Source organism: Periophthalmus magnuspinnatus, chromosome 9 (assembly GCF_009829125.3).
Source record: "Periophthalmus magnuspinnatus isolate fPerMag1 chromosome 9, fPerMag1.2.pri, whole genome shotgun sequence".
Lineage (NCBI taxonomy): Eukaryota > Metazoa > Chordata > Actinopteri > Gobiiformes > Gobiidae > Periophthalmus > Periophthalmus magnuspinnatus.
The window spans coordinates 13,144,352-13,161,650 of NC_047134.1; the positions used below are offsets into that span (position 1 = coordinate 13,144,352).

At 39.5% G+C, this 17,299-nt stretch overlaps 1 protein-coding gene across 2 annotated transcripts; it reads right to left on the bottom strand.

Annotated features, from left to right (window-relative positions):
* Positions 1–65: 65 nt before the first annotated feature.
* On the bottom strand, positions 66–15,905 carry homer1b (homer scaffold protein 1b). Of its 2 annotated transcripts, XM_033972868.2 has the most exons (9): positions 15,253–15,905; positions 11,387–11,543; positions 9,687–9,818; positions 8,120–8,212; positions 7,086–7,234; positions 3,161–3,317; positions 2,743–2,853; positions 2,584–2,664; positions 66–2,333 (listed from the first exon to the last, which is right to left on the bottom strand). In XM_033972868.2, exons 1-9 carry the CDS (start codon positions 15,255–15,257, stop codon positions 2,142–2,144), a joined length of 1,077 nt encoding a protein of 358 aa, XP_033828759.1. In that variant the 5' UTR covers positions 15,258–15,905; the 3' UTR covers positions 66–2,141. The 2 variants fall into 2 exon arrangements, with proteins under 2 accessions (XP_033828759.1, XP_033828758.1); XM_033972867.2 differs by lacking the exon at positions 15,253–15,905 and having other exon boundaries at positions 11,387–11,824.
* Positions 15,906–17,299: the final 1,394 nt, after the last annotated feature.

A 17,299-nucleotide genomic window follows, 5' to 3' on the forward strand; every position in this document is an offset into this window, starting at 1 on the left:
CTGCACTGGATTCAAATCTTGCTAAGCAAAGAATAAAAAGGAAAAATGACATTACAAACTTGACACTTAATTCTGTGGTTTGTATTTGAATATAAAACATAGCATTTCATATAGTTCACAGAAGAGCGTACACAGCCCAATTGTAGGCATTGTCTTTGTCTGAGCTCAACAAAGAATTTAGTTTGGCTGAAGCACCAGCGTTATGTCCATTCACCTGCAAACGCACGTCCCACCCATCTTACATCATCATAGCCTGAGGTACCTCTTTAAATAGTTCAAAATTACTTTAAATAGTCAAAAATATTGCAGTCTTTTCATACCTCTAAATACAATATTAATAATAATCATAATCATAATAATAATAATAATGATACCTACATTGAATACCATCAGTTACAAAACAGGAGAATGAAAAGCTTATTCACTACTGTACAAAGGCATTCATTAACAAGAGCATTTATAATAGGGTATCCCATCTTTGCCATTCGACTGTTAAAGAATAAATATTTTATTGTGAGAACATTTCATTTTGTTTATCTTTTTATCATCTGGAAACATGTGCCACCCTTACAGTTGCTTACATTTTACAGTGGATACCACAATATTTTTAAGGTATTTTTATAAGTTAATAGTCAGTAAAAAGTAAAAACTGGACTTGTTCAGGCTTATTGGGCTTAACTCATAAATGAGGGCAAGGGGGCATTTAATTAGGATTCAAGGAGAGTGAGTACAAAATTACAGATTTTCACCTTGATTCCAATGTTAACACTGAAAATTTGTGTTAAGGACTTTTACACAGATCTTGCCCTTACATTGTCATTACAAACATGTAATGCTAAATCCAGTTAACACAATTGCCATTTTTCCTCAATTCATTTACAACATGAGTAAAAAGTGTCCGATAGTGATGTATTAGTCCACTATATTATAATTATAGTCAGTGTAAAAAACAAATAAGAAATAAAAGTACAATTGTATGTACGCGTGTGTGAATTATCTGGGCGGTGTGGAGGCAAAGATGACGCTCTTTAAGCCCTTCACATTCGCTTGGACCGCTCGGGGCTGCCACACAGGATAGCGGTCAACAGTAGTACACTTTCAATTGGACGATAGATAGGAAGGGCGAGGGGTCAGATCTGAGTGGAACCTAAATAAGAAATATCTACAACATGAGTTCGCTGAGTAGTATACCTGATAGTGTTAGATAGATATAGGAGAGCTTGTCCGATATTGCTCAGTGCATGGAGTGTGTGTGAAAGTACAGGCCTTGATCTTGTCTTGACGGCACAAAAACACACTTCACAGCCACACTACATTATATACAAACAAGTCCACTTACATGTGCTTCCAAGGCACACTTTAAAATTATGTCAAAAAGGCCTTGTTTTTTTGTTTTCTTTTTTAACACACCACACTGAGTTTGGCAGGAAGACAGCTCAGTCGTCTGTGATAGCTGTGGAAGCCGTCTGGATAGTCAAATCTACAGCATGCCACTTGAAAATGTATGTGTGATGTGACCAATGCCTCCGTCAAACTCCATATTAGATGTACATTACAGTTTGTCTAGTAATGTCAAAACACTACTTCCCAGCAGCTTCGTGTGTCCTCCTGGCTGGCTTCTCAAACTGTCCAGTACTCCGCTTTGTAAAGTCAAGTCACTTTGGATTGCAGAATCTGCTTGCAAGATGACAATATTTGGGAGGATTCTGCAGCTTTGGTACAGTCCATTGAATTTTAACTGCAATTATTTCCATTTTGACTTGGGACAAATCCCTTTGATGGGGAAGAAAACCGGGGTAAGCGGTCGTGCTGCTCTCCCAAACAAACAGCAGATGGCACATAGGCACAGTTCTCAAATGAAATCTCTGTAGGAAATAATGTGAACCAACTCAGCCATCCACGTTCAAGTGTGACATTCAAGATCAATTAAAATCATGGTTACACCCACCCTATAGCCAATGAGAAGGCAGTAATGAGGTGATGTCTAAAGCTACCTATATGTTCATTAAAAAACAAAGTACTACCCATTTCAATCGCTATATGAACCAGGGCAGTGTATTTAGGTGTTTGGGGTAGTTACCAGGGTTTATGTGTATAATCGTATGGCTGTTTCTGTCTGTATAGTGTTAGGCAGCAGTTTTCTAGCTGGCCTCCTCTATGAGTCGTGCCAGAGTGTCTCTCAGCTCCGTCAGCTCAAAGATCTTCCCGTCCAGAAGCTCCAGCAGCGTCCTCAGGCTCTTCCTGAAGTTCTCCTGCTCTTCCTGGTTCTCCTCCAATCGCTGCTCAGCTCCAGCCAACTGCTCCTCCAGAACTCGACTGCGCAGCTCTGTTTCCTGAGACACGAAACAATAAGGAACATGGAATTATATTTCATTTTAACATACAGTAGACACCCACATACCCTTCATTTTTTCTTTGGATCACTTTATGACTTAAATTTGAGGCCAGGTAGGTGCAATCTTTCTATGAGGAGATTGCATAGCACGTTCCGGTTTCTCTCATCAACATAACACTTTTTAAAGATTGCCAAAGATGCTTTATGTGAGACATTTTTGCATCTAATATTTATTGTTCAAAACTCACCTCGAGTTTCTGAGTGAGGGTGTCTTTCTGCTCCATAAGATCATTCATGTTTTCAAGTTCTTCTTTTAGCTTTTCCATTTCCTGAGAAAATAAAAAAAACATGACATGTAAAACGGGGCTGTTAAGGTGATCTCATGTGTATTTTATAATATGGCGTACCTCTTCTTTGTCCCTTAGTGTGGCCTCTAATTCTTCTATGGTTTGGTTCAGTTCAGTCTTCTGGGATTTGATCACAGGTGTTTGGTTGCTTTGACATTCAAGCTCTGTTACCTGTCAGGAAATGCAACACAGAGAAATGTAGTAAAAGTAATGCCAGTAAAATGTTATTTCACTGAACTCTCAACAGTATAATTTGAAAAAACTTTACTAAACAGCTTTATTGGGGCAGCTGCAGGTGAGTGAGCATAATGCCCCACTTAATTAAAGCTGGGAGCGCATACTGCCCTTGTGTTTTTGGGCAAGACATCATTTGTCTTGGATTGATAGTTTAAAACAGGCGATCTTTATAATTTCTTGACTTGTTTGTTATTTTATCTCACATGTTCAATCCCAGTATCAAAGGCCCTAGCTCTCTCACCCGTTTGTGTAGTCTCTCTGCCTCCTCCTGGTACGCGGCCAGTTGTTGCTTCCACTGTTTGACGTTGGCTGTGGACTCGAGCAGCGCAGCCGTGAGTTTAGCGTTGTTTCCCTTTAGCGCCTCCAGTTCGGCTTCCCAGTGCTTCGTCATGGCAGGGCTATAGGTCAGAGGGGATATAAACATTATCACATAGGAAGCAAAAAATCATCAGTCAACAGAAGGAGTTTTTTATTGAGTACAGTCATTGAGAACTGGAGGGCATATGTTATTATCCAATATTTTTGGGAGGGAGGCAAGGTCAATAATCAAGTCCTAAAAACTCATTTACCCATTAGTACAACCAAATGTTTTTGAACTCATCTTTCATTGTGCTTGAATTCTATGATATGTTATATGCACTGTAATGTTCTACATTGAATTAGGTATAGAATGTCTTTATCAATTTAAAATTGCCCTTTCTTTAACATTGTTTTGTCCAAAATATCATTGATCATTTTGATTCTGATTCCTCACTCATTAAAACACAAGTGAAGTGACTAGGTCCAGATGAGAGGGCTGCAGTGGACACTCAGTCTGGAGGTCAACACTTCTGTCTGGAGTTGCCCGATCTGCAGTCTGCCTCAAAGGTTGTAATCTGAGATTATAGACAGTCTGGAGCCTAATCTGGATGAACCACTCGCAAAAAGAGATAAAGAGAACTGATTGACTGTTAGAGATTTTGAGATGTGCCTTAGACAAAATGAGTAGTGGTCAAAGTGTTTGAACATTACAAAGCCTCTATTTGCTGCTTTTCTCTTTCAAGCATGGCCAAAGTTAGCAGTTTATCAGGGCAATTTAGCATTTTTCAAAGAGATACCTGATGCCATTCTTGAGACAACTATACAACTCCCAATTATCCTTGGGGCTGGCACAATTGTAAATATTGCTTGACTTCTGTGTATTTAGGGAACACCAGCAAAATCATGTTTCATGTGAAAACTGATGCATTTTTTTGAATTGGTTTACATAATGCTCACATTGCTTCTCTCCCTTACTGTCTTACTTCATCTGACATCAAGTCAAGCACATTTGAAAAAGAGGGGGCCCACTCCCACACACTTTTCAGAGATCCCTTCCAGCTCAAAGAGAAGCTAAGCTAAGGCTCTGCTCATTGTGACCCAATACAATGATGCTCTGTCCCTCTCTCGCTCACACTGTGCAGCTAACAGTGTAATAACACCCACTCTGCCAGATATCAATTTCACTCCAGACGCCCACGGTGAGCGCACTCCTTACACAACCGCCGCCCTCTGTTGGTGAGTGTGTGTTCACGTGTGACGCATACGAGGGAGACCGTACATCCTACACATGCACATATACAAGTCCTCTCACAGTCACACACATAGCAGGCTGATGCTGTCACAGAGACTCAGCTCTGGCAGTGTTTAAACCCCATGGAGCCCAGAGAGGAGCAGAGAGCAGCGGAGAGAAGCAAAAGACACGAAGAAAGAAAAAGATGAACAAGAGCCACTGGGCAAGACTTGGCAAGAGAAACAAGAGATATAGATCAACAAGAGACACTACATGCTATCCCTTTTGAAAGCAAGTACTGAATGGAAGAGACAACGGTAAGTGCTGGTAATTTCCCTAGTTCTCATATACCTGTAGTTTAACAGTTATTTTATTGTTGTTACTACATTTTTTCAATGTATGTTTGATTATTTGTATAAGAATGTTTTTATAATTTATGATGATAAAATCTAAGTATGTATTTTTCTATCTTCTAGTATACAATTTATTATAGTATATCAGGAGTGTATATTTTAAGATTAAAATGTATATATTTTTTGTCTTAATTAGCAGTTACTGGATACATTGTATTAATGTAAATATGCATTTTGATTAATTGCAAAATACAATGTAACCTATTCGTGCCATCACGTCATCAGAAATAAATAAATCTCCACCAATCCATTGTGTCTATGACTGCTTTTTGCATCTTAAACATTTGTATAAAGCAGACTGCTTTTCTACATGCTCTGAGGTGATCTGAGGTCCTGACCACTGTCCAATAAGGTAAGTGTCCCGTTCCTTTAAGAAAGTGCAGCCTGTGTGGTTGCCATGGCAGCACTAGAGGAAGGTGTCTCTCTGACGTACCACACTGGCTCTCAATCTGCTCATCTCCAAAGCATTTCTAAAAACCAAATACGCCTCCATCCTCCAACAACACCATTCACAGAAACCAAGAGACATCAGTCTTCTCAGACCTGACCAGTAACACTGAGAAGCAGAACATGCCTACACAGTGTTATAAATGAGTCTAGAGCTCTGCACTCCTACGCACAGCTGCCCACACTGCAGCCCTGTTTATGAATATGTAATCAACCATCTCTGCACTTCACTCTCGGCATTCACCTGTGCCCACAGGTGAAGCGCTTGGCCTCTCCATTCCAAATAATGAACACAAATACATATAAGTAGATACAGCTGTTTTATTTCAGGCTAAGATCTCACACAACAAAATCTCAGAGTAGATCACTTTAAAGGATGCACATTTCTGACACAGGGCAAGCATTAGTTTAACAACATATTGATTACGAAAGAATACTTCATGATAAAATATTGCTGTTCTACATGCAGCTCTTTTTGCCTGAGAGAGAGCAGGTTTTGCTTGGTATATCCACACCTCTCTCAAATGGCGAGTCAACCCTGTCTCCCACGCATGCAGCATTAATAGACACATCAGCAACAAGCTGCAGCGAGCAGTGGGTGTCCTCTGCACATCGCTCATCTGTGTACAGTGCTCTGCCAGCAACAATACTCAGACAGCATCACCATTAAGAGCTGCAAAAAATTTACTAAATATAGAAATTCTAAGGTCGTCTGCCTCATCCTCATCAGATTCAAGCCAAAAATATGGTGAAGATACAGTTTTGATAATTGCACAGAAAAAAAGGCTTTATACATGTGTTGGTTCATAATAAATTTTTTCCTGAGGACACAGTGCAGTTTGAACCCTGTTTAAGTGTGACTTGTACAGACAGCGTCTCTCTCCGCCGGTGTTCCCGCTGCCTACTTTGTGACACATACTGTTTGTCTGTCAGTATCTGTGCCACCCACTCCCCAGCTTTACATAAACGTCTTATATAAAATGCTTCATGGACACATTATGTTGAACCTTGCAACCATTTATGCTTGTCCATTACACAAACACTGTTAATATTCTCTTTACACAACTGAGTTATTATATATAAACTGGTAACAGAAATGAACAAAAAACTATGTATTTATAAAACATTCACAAGACACAAACATTTAGAAAGTAAAGTAGGGATGCGCATGCGTATAGATGGCGTGCGTCCACATACTGCACATCTCAACAGAGGCAGATCATATTAGTATGTACTCTGAAAGTGAACCTTTAATTGCATATCTGGTTAATTATGCATCTTTTGAATAATCATGCTCAGCCAGTCAGTGTAGTGCCAGTCGGGTGGTGCCTCCTGAGGGTCAGTCTTTCTACAGCTTTGCCCTCATCCCTCCATCACATTGGAGAACACTTTCTTTCACACTCAAGCTTTCTGGGATTGACCAGGCTGCAAGTTTGCATTAAGTTTGTGGCTAAACCCTTTTGTTTGCACTAAAACTGTGAATCAGTCATAAGTGTAACAACATCCCTATCAGTATGAGCAGACGCGACAGGCCTTAAACTGCCTCCTAGAGAAAAAAGAAATGAGAGAGCAGCCATGAATAGAGGCAGTTCACACACTGCTAAGAGAACCTAGACAACATCTACAGACAGAGAAAAACACCTAAAGAGCACCTTTTGTGGATGTGATGTCAATTTGCCAAACAAAATAACAAATGAAAGCATCAAGCACATTAATAGTTTTGCGAGCTACAGTGCAGAGCAGTCATTGGGCTGGAGGTGACGTTTGGATGTTACCTGTGTGCAAAAGCCAGAGCATTCTGCGCTGGCTCAGGGCGGCTGTCCGAGTTTGGAGTGGTGTCACAGATCTCATCTGTGCCGTTCAAGGTTTCCATCGGAGGGGTCACAGGGGTCAAAGGTGAAGTGAGCTCACCCGCAGGAGACTCCTACACACAAAAATGTATAGAGGCAATTTAGAAAACTCATAAACCTAACAGATGTATAGTTAATCAGTGTAGTTTTTTTTCTTCTGATTACAATGAAATGACCTCATGTGACCTTTTATTATACTGTCACACATTTGTTATCACACTCGTTTTACATGATCAATGCAGAAAGGATTGTTATGTTCATATTTCTGAGGGGAAAAAAAACATGCTGACTACATTTTATAGTGATTAAGCAGCAGCTTGTTATAGGAGGAAGAACCAGCACAATGCTTATCTTTACGTCCCATACAAGCCCAGTTATACGAGAGGCAAATTATTTAGCTATGTCTGAAACATAAAACAAGTCCATTAGGACTTAGGGCTTAGGAATAACGCAGAACAATGTCTGTACAATGCCAGAGGACAAAACGACCAGATAAGACTAGTAATGTAGCAGCAGCTCCACACTCACATTCATCAGTGCAGTATTTAATCTCCTATGGGTTTGCATATAGCTCTGTTGGTGCATGCTACAGTATGAAAGAGAAATTAGATCCTGTATTATAGAAGCATACAAAATCCTACAGATGCCAGCAGAGGGTGCAATGACTTTCAGTGAGGATTGAAGCAGTTAAAAAATGTTAAAACAATGGTGGCTAGTTTTGACACTTGTATGAAATGAAAGCAATTTTATCATCATCATCATCAGCATGAGTATAATCATTGTGTACAGACACCTAAGGAGGTCACAGAGTGGAGTATTTTGAACTCTGGACAAGGATGTTTAAGCCATAAGCCATCTTGCAGGATATTGTTCAGGAACCCATTTACCTAATATATCTGAATGTATGTGTATGTAATGTGTACGTGTATGTAAAATACTGTATTTTTTTTTTTTTTTACCTGCGAAGGAGATGTTGCCATTTCCATCTTTTCTTGACTCTTCTCTTTTGCAAGTCGAGCTGCTTCTTTGTACTCTGCAAACTTTTCAGCAAACTACAAACAAACACACAACAGTGACTTGGGGATTGGCAATATGTCCCCAAAATCATAGCACAATTGTTTCTAGTCTAGATCCTGATTTAGATTTTATCACAATGTATGTAGTTTGTATCTTTTTAAGAGGCCACTGCTTCTGAAACTACATATTTCACTGCTATTGGTTAAATTCACCTGTCACTCATTTGGATAATTATTGAATCATGAGATCAGATCAGCATCACAGGAACCAGCTCACAATGTGATGTACATTGCCCAGCCCTTTAAAGTGACTTAAAATGCTCATAATGCTTAAACTGTAACTAGGCTATTTGTACAATATTAGAACAATGCGTAGACAACATTATTGTCTTTGTCACATGTATCTCTATAATCAGTGAGGGGCTAAAGCTGTTATTTTAGTCCTGAGCTGGGACACATTCGCCCCTTGCTGTAAGGTGAGATGTGGCTTCAGTAAATATAAACTAGAGTCCGTTTTGGGTGTGCTCTACCAGTCGAGTCCAGCTCAGAGAAGGAACTAGTGCAGAAATTTAACAAATGAGAAATCAAAGAAGGAACTTGTATGGAGCCTCTTATATGTCAAGCATTAGATAATCTACAAAACTAGTTCAATACAATTTCACATTAGTGCAACTGGATACTATAGCTCTACTCATGTGATGCAGTGGCGTTATTTCTATAGTTACACTGCATTTATTGAAGTAAATTTTGTAAACTCATAGGAAATACTTTACAGGAAATACTTAGTCCAAGTTCCTTAGTACAGCAGACTCAGTAATTACCAAGGGGCAGGTGGATATCATTGAGAGCTCAAGTTATTAGAATTATGAAGCTATCCATGGCTAATGTTGTTGTTGGCCTACATAACAGTGGTAATGTGTGAAGGATAAACTAAAAGATTAAAATGGCAGCAAATGGCTTTATACAAATGACCTTCATGCCCAATTAAAGGCATAACTGCCCCATGAACAAATCCCCTGCTGTTGCCTTCAGACTGAAAATTTTGGTTCAGGGGTAAATTAAATGTGCTGCATCAAGTTAGCAAATAAGCATAGAATTCAGTACAACAGAAAAACACACTTGTCCTTTTACAATACTTCTCTATCCTGGACTAATTCTTTAAAATTATGTTAAAAATCCAAATATTGTTCCTGATTTACAATATTTAGAGAAAAGAGTTCAGTTTATTGGCCAACATTCTTATAATAACTCAGCATCTCAAATGACTTTCTGTATCAGATGTGCCTGAACCCCATTTTTAAATGTGTTTTTATTATTCTGATGCTATTCTCCCTAGTTCAACAGTGAGGCTTAATCATACTGCAGAGAAACAGCCTCCCACTCCCTGAACACACATATAGATCACATTGCTTTATAAAATGCAGAGGAGAACTCTTGTGTGTCTTGGTGTGTGTTGTATTGTGTTGTATTGTGTTGGTGGGAGTTGTGGGAGGCAGGAAGTGGGCAGTACCTTGGATAGATGATGCTCTGTGGAGAATCCCAGGCCATAGACCGTGTTGGCACGACTGTCCGCCCACTGGCCAAACTTCTGTGAGGTCTTGGTGAACGTCATGTTGGGGCTGATCGTGCTGTTGATTATTGCCTGGTGGAAAGAGGCAGTGTATTATTAAGAAGCGTATTTATCCAGTTTCTTGCACATGGGTGACATAAATAGTAATAGTACTGAGTGTTTGGACAGATTTGTGTTTGGTATCAGGTCTACTGTACATCTACAGTACAGCCAGACTAACATTAGGGTTGTAAATTGAAACCCAAACACTAATCCATGCTAAAACTACAGTCAAAACTAAATACTTAATACTGAAAAAAACAGCACATAAAATGGAAATGATTGGACCATTCCTGAACATTTTTTATCATAACTAGTAGAGGACTGCATGGTTATATTACAGAAATTACAATTATTTTGAAATAATTGGGCATTGAGTAACAAGGCTTTTCCTTAATAGTTAATTATTATCTGTAAACTAGTGTAGAGTAATTTGGATATTGATCTTGTCCAAAATAATATTGGAATAATTAACTTGTCAAATGAGCATACAGTTATTAATATAAAAATATTTACTGTAATGAGTTGCCACTTTAATGTTGCAAATTACACTATTTTCGCAATTCTGAGCACAAATTAGTTTATGTTGAAAATAAAATCTTGATATGTATGATGATCATCACAATCAATAAACAGTTCTATTGACAATTCAAGTTATTTAAAGAGGACATCTAATTGTTGCATAATGCATCTTGATTTGTTAAATAATGAGGCAGAAAGTAATGGACAATCAATTATCTGTGTTGTGTAATGGCTGCCACTCTAAAAGCACTCAATAGATAGTGCTGTGACAGATGTGTGTATATAATCCAATTCAGTTCTGCTCTTCAAATGAGCTGCTTACTAATACATGGTGTGGCTATGAGAATTTCTTAAATCGAAATCAATGGAAAAGTATTGGGTTGAGTAAAGTCCTATTGTACATTTTGTAATGCAAGACAAGTACACTACATCCAGACTTGACAATACTTTGTTTAAACAGTACAGTGGAGCAGCACATGGGGTTAGCACTCTTAACACTCAAAGCACAAGAGTATTTGATTCAGTTCCTAGACATGACTGTTCTTCTTCAGTAATGATCACTCTCTGTGTCTGCATTCTCTAAAACACGTGCATTAGGTTGACTTGTAGCAGCGAGAAAGAGTTAACCCTCCATCTGATCGTAATTTTGTCTTAAAGTGACCAATAGTACAACATTTCTGGAGAACATTTATAAATACACACGGTACAACATCAAAATCTAAATTGTAAAGGTAAAATTGTAGTTGTTGAATCCAGCTTAAAGAGTGAGAACCCAGTGAGCTATTTGTCTGCATCAACAGCAACACTCAAAAGTCAAATCAAATTATTTTTATGAACATAATAAAGAAAAAAAGAATCTCATAATAAAACCTTGAAAGTTCTGATAGTCATGCAGCCATACACGAACATTCGCCTTGCACATAAACAGTGAAATATGAGCCTGGGGTTTTGGCTGTAGCTCTGAGCTCTTCTAATGTCTGAACCTCAGTAACATCATTAACACCGTGCAGATGATATGGCTATTAAAACTAAGAGGTTTTGATGTATGATCGGGTTTTAAAACATCTGGATTCTCTCACCTTAGTACCGTCCAGGCTAATGATGCGGTAGACATTTCTGGTGCTGTCGTAGAAGTAGGAGACGGTGACTGCGTGTTTACTCGTGGGCAGCCAGTTCTTCTTGGTGTTTGGGTCGATCTGGAAGACATGCGCCCGTGTGCTGTAGATGGGCTGCTCCCTGAAGGGCACAAAAAAGAAGTGGTGAACCTCTTTGTGCCTTAAAACCAATGTTTCACCAAAACCAGAAGGACCAGGGGCGTTGGATTTTCCTGGTAACTGTATGACCAGTTCTCCATGCTCCATAGTTGCGCCAACACAAGTGAAGCTGTCAATGGATCGATACACCGTTTCTTGAGCCCATAGCAAATAAGCAGACTCCCTTCAAATTAAAACAAAAAAAAAAAGTTTGCAGTTTTGGTTCCCCTGTGTTGTGTTTCAGTCAAAGTCAACGTCGCCTGTTCTGATATGGGAATGTCTGCTGCTCGGAGAGGGTCGCCAAGGGAAGCACAGCAGAGACAGAGGGGGCTAAAGGCTAAATATAGACAGTAAGCCACAGTTACAACCAAACACACAACCTGCATGGTCTTGCCTTTCAAACATCATTTCATTTGACAGAGATCTGCAAACCCACTTTATATTTTAATAATGTAAGTGAGGGGTTTCAAAAAAGTTGTGGTTTGAGTTTGTTCAGTTATCAATATGAGTACGAGTACGAGTAAACTGGAAACTTTGGCAGTGGAGATTAAAATAACAGACCTATGCACCATCTAGAGCAATCTTTTGTTTGGGGCAATTACAATTTTAATACCAAAATTCTAAAAAATACACAGCATTAAGTAATAAACAAATAAGAGCAATAAACTGTAAAACTAAAGCATTTAAGATAAAAGCACATAACAAAATGACCTTGGACTTCCATATTGATCTTTGACTAGATTAGCATTTTCTCAATTTACCGTATTCCACTGAGTAATCTGATTCCAGAGGCTCTTTTTTCCTGATCATTTCCGCACACCACATCGTCTGCCTATTGGTCCTGAGCTTGTTCTGACAGGGCTCCCAAAATATTATTGAGTCTTGCGGTTTATATCTACAGTCAATACGCAGACACAGTTATAAAGCTGGGTGCACACAGGGAGATATTCTGGGATGGCAGGGCTGGCAGAGCAGGAGATAGAAAAGTGCTTACACTGCACTGAGGGGGTGATGGGGGACATCAAAGGCCGGCTGTATAAATGAATATTAAAATTCAGCAGCAGCACCCCTCCTGTGTGTGATTAACTAGGAGAGAAAGAACGGGTAGACAGTGAGGACGAAGTCAGACAGGATGAGGCACTTGGTCAAACGGGAGGAATAAATGAGAGATATACAGGGAGCCGGAGTAAGAATCTGGGATGCTTTGGGAATAGGTTGTGGTGTGTAGAAATGATCATGGACAACAGTGTAAGTGGCAAAACTGTGAGTCACTTGATGTCATCCGCAGCCTGTCCGATCCACGCAACCACCTCTTGGCAAGTGGCTACATTTTTATTACATAATTTGATGGTGCTGTGGCAGATATTTGTGTGATTTCTTGAATAATTACAAGGGTACCAAATAGTTTTTGTTGCTATGCTTTCATTTTAATATGTGATGCCAGGTCCAAAATGACGCCCACTGATTTTAAAAAATAACACATCTCCTCCTACAAATGAACTTTGTGAGGGCAGCGCAGGGACCCTGAATCACAATATCAGGGGGATTTGGTTCAAACATGCATTGAATCAATAAAAAAAGAACATATTTTTTTGGTGTGATTAATACATGGAGATTGGTGGCTTATTCTTGGTTCAGGTGATGGTTTAACAATAGTAAACAGCCTGGAATAGTGTTGTCATTATACTAAAATGTCAAACTCATTCATAATATCTATTATACAATAGAGCGTATAGTTTTCAACACAGTATTAGTAGTTTCTTCAATATTACTATGTAGTTTAATAATGGCCCTGAAATAGAACAAAACCATTTTAAACTATTACTACTTTTTATTGATACTTCAATATATTACCTACAATACTGGTTTTAGTACCAATTAGTAAGTGGGTATTATTTTTTGGACAATCTTTGTCTAGAGTGACACTAACAACACCAATTACCAAAGACTATGAACATGTCTTCAGATTTTGATGGAACACAATCATTAAGCCAGTAGGCAGTTGAGGACAGTTGAGTTTTTCAGTGAAGGAGCACAGTTGGAGGAGATGTTATGCATGAAGGGACACTGTGACATGAGCAGAAGAGGTAACCTTAATAATACAAAATATGGCTTTAAAGCAGTTTGATAAGGAATTTTATCATAAGCTGTTAACTGTGTAAAGAGTTAAAACTGTTACACATTTTTAAAGATATCTGGGGTCATCGGTCAGTGTTGGACGTCTTAAAAAGTGCTGCTGCATAAAGCAACTTTTTTGTGAAGAATCTCTGTGGAGATGTTATTTCTTTGTTTTTGGACTATTAATAACGTATCACTGGCCTTGCCCTTAAAACTTATCTATCTCCAGACAAGCAGATGACAAAATATTTTTTGTAATAAGACCTTTCAGATTGAATAATGAGTTTAATGCCATGCTGGATCATTCCTGGCAAACCAATTACAGGGAACCCTTTATCATCTCTTCATTGTGAGCTGGACCATAAGTTGAAGAGAGCAGCATTGTGGCTCCAAATAACAAAATGAAAGTCTAACAGAGACAAAGCCAAGTGAACATTAATTGTATTTGCCCCAGGAAGTGTGCGCACACCAGTTATGTGATAGGCATCTCCAGATCTCTGCTATAACCATTAGAGCTGAGTGGTGTAATAGGACCTTATCTACTGCTGGATATCACACATTCAAACTTTCCTAAGTCGCTCTATGTAGCTTACAAGATACATCGTTTGTAATATATTGTTTTAAAGATAACAATTAAGTCCATTGTCCATAGTCATTGAGTTAGTTATGTAATGAAAATTTGGTCAGCAGTGGAGAGCTGAGTGGGAGTGTGGTGATGGTGAATGATGCCCGTGTTGTAGGAGGGCAGAGTGGGCGTCTTCAGTTGAAGTCCACTGTGAGATGTGAATAGTTAATGTTCAAGTTTTAGCTAAAGACTGAACCATGCTGTGCAGTCAATTTGAGTACACAAGTGTTGGAGGGAAGGGGCTGCTGATCTCAAGGGACACACACCAGCAGAGGTCTTTAGATGATCGGTGGGGGATGTGTAAGCTGACATTAACCACAGTGTCATAACCTGCTTGTATACAGAAGCTATAGGCATTGACCATCACTGTTATTTTATCCTGCAGACCCAGAACAGCATGTACATTGCAGCAGACCCACAGACTCATATTGTTTAACTGTAGAAAGGCTGCTGCTGTGCACATGCCATCATTCAGAATTACATAACTGTCTATATGAGTAGGTGGGAGTAAACAGAGAGACAGGGACCCAGCAAAAACAGGGTCATATTTCTGCCAGAGCATTTTAAGTTATTTTGTAATAGCCCATATTAAAATAGATACAGGCCTACAGCATATGTTCACTTTAGATCAAATGTGATTATAAAAGTTTCATATTAAGAAACTTCATGCTGCATTGAAATGGGCCTGAAAGGCTTTAGAACAAAATGTTTATGCAGATAGGCTGGAAAAAATAGACCTACGATAGGCTAATATAGCTACTTTACACATTTAAATGGCCTCTTTGACCTCACCTTGGCTTTATTAGGCATTTTTGTCGCATAGTCGTATTTTTGCTGGGTTACGCTTGATGTGGTTTTCATGACAGGGAAGTTGATGTTGGTGAGGCGGCCGCAGCTGATGTGAATACAGAGTAAAGCGAACGCATGCGGAGCTAATCATGACACTTACCCCATCGTTGTGGTTGAAATGGAAGGTGACACCTGACCACTGATTTCGTTCCTTGGCGCCCTGTTATAACCGGCTGTGTTGCGTTGGCCGCTGATCTTCAGTTGACAGGCTCTCCGCTGCCACCGTCGGTGCGTCTGCAGGAATTTGATGGCAACTTCTCCATTCCCCTCCGCTGTCACCGCATGAATTCACACATCCGTGTAGCTCGGCACATGGCACGGACAGACACCAGCTCCTTTGACGCGGCTGTCTCTTTGAGCGCGTAGGCTGAGGATGGAGCGTCACTAGAGGCGCAAGGTCCAGTGGCTGTAGGCAGCTATGTGTTAATCACAGAAGCACCATGGAGGAAGGGTGGAGAAGACGCTGCTGGCTCTCAGCTGAAAAGACAACCTTCGTTTTGCCAGTAAGCTGTAGCTCAGCATTACACTATCCACCCTCAGCCGCGCGGTGCCTCTCTCTCTTATTACCATAGGCTCAAAGGCTACACCCCCACTCTCCTCTCTCCTCCAGACTATTCTACACAAAATCTATCAAACACGTCTAATTTTCAGCCCTTTTAAATGGACAACAATTGGTACCCTATGCTCTGTACGAATAGGCTCTTTCTCCAGTTCTGGGCTGGTGGCGCATTGATCCACCTATCCACAAACCCCACTGCACCCCGCCCCCCAGTCCGCTCCACATCTGGCTGTTGCACCCGCCCCCTCCCTCTTCTATCGGTGTCGGTATTGAACTGACAACGTCACGGCAGCATCCTCCGCAGTGACGTCACTCCGTACTCCGGAGGGGCCACATTTGATGTTCATGCTTCAGCCAACGTTATTCATACACTTAAAGTGCATATCACAAGTGTTCGTGTTTCCTAATTATTCCTCTGTTTTGTGGGATATTCCCTGTGGTAAATATTTTATATGGCAGTTTGTGAAGAAAAGTTGGAGAAAAAAAAAGTTAAAACGTTGATTATCAACAGGCTATACAAAATTCCATCCAAAATGTCAGGTGCTGCTCACCTTTGGCCTCCACCTATACCACAATGGTGCCCTGTGATGGGGCCAGTTTCCAGCCCACTGTTGGCCCCAACTCAACTGCTATGGTGGGAGTCTGACAAAATGCATTTTTGTGAGTTTGTGAACTCATAAATATCATGAGAATTCATCTTGTTGGTCTATGACCCTCTTGGCAATTAAAGCCTTCCTGTCTATTACCATTTTGGTGTATAGCCTAATGTTATAGGCCTATTTCATTCTTTTAGGGATTATTATGACGTTTTTGGCATAGTAAAAACTCTAGGTCAAACCTAAAAAGAAAACTGCAGGCTAATTGCTTTTGTGGCATGACCCATGTAAGCCTGCATTTATCTGCCTTTTTTTCTCCAAACAGGCCCAAATATGCTTTTGTGAAGATAATGATGCCCCTGGACTCTCATATAGTCTTCAGGCTGGACAACCCTGATGATCAATAGCATATGCTGAGAAGCTGTTGTGTCCAGGTCACTGCATATTGACATATTGCAATGCAAACCCAGTAAATCATGCACAGCTTTAAATGGGTCACCAGTGGTGGAACCAAGTAAAAGTAGTAAAATATTGTATTTTACTACAATTGTTGGGTATCTGTACTTTACTTAAGCCAGTTTTTAAGTGGATATTTTTTACTTTTACTTCAGTACATTTGAGATCAGGTATGTACTTTTTACTCCACTACATTTTTGAACAAGACGGAAAAGTAAGCATTTTTTATGATTGTTTGACAGTTGCTGAAAAAAATACAAATAAAAACAACAAAAATGCAACTATCAATTCAGTAGTTTATGCTGAACAAATTTTATTACAAATCTTTATCAAAATTACTTTTAATGTAGTTTTTAAGTACATTTTAAAACCGATACTTTAATACTTTTACTTAAGTTGATTTTTTCATGTGATATTTTTACTTTTTACTTGAGTATTTTGATTTTGTATGTCAGCGTGAACAGGCTGAATCAGATTTTCCAAATGTGACCGAGCCACTTTCATATCAGACTTGAACCTGGCCTATCTGATTTCTA

Excerpts from the sequence above, each read along its gene's own strand:
- homer1b (XM_033972867.2), bottom strand. The coding sequence starts at position 11,668 with ATGGAGCATGGAGAACTGGTCATACAGTTACCAGGAAAATCCAACGCC. Across the intron at positions 9,819-11,386 it reads TTAGCCTGGACGGTACTAAG|GCAATAATCAACAGCACGAT; the intron begins GTGAGAGAATCC and ends TCTTTCCACCAG. Across the intron at positions 8,213-9,686 it reads CAGAGCATCATCTATCCAAG|TTTGCTGAAAAGTTTGCAGA; the intron begins GTACTGCCCACT and ends GTTTGTTTGTAG.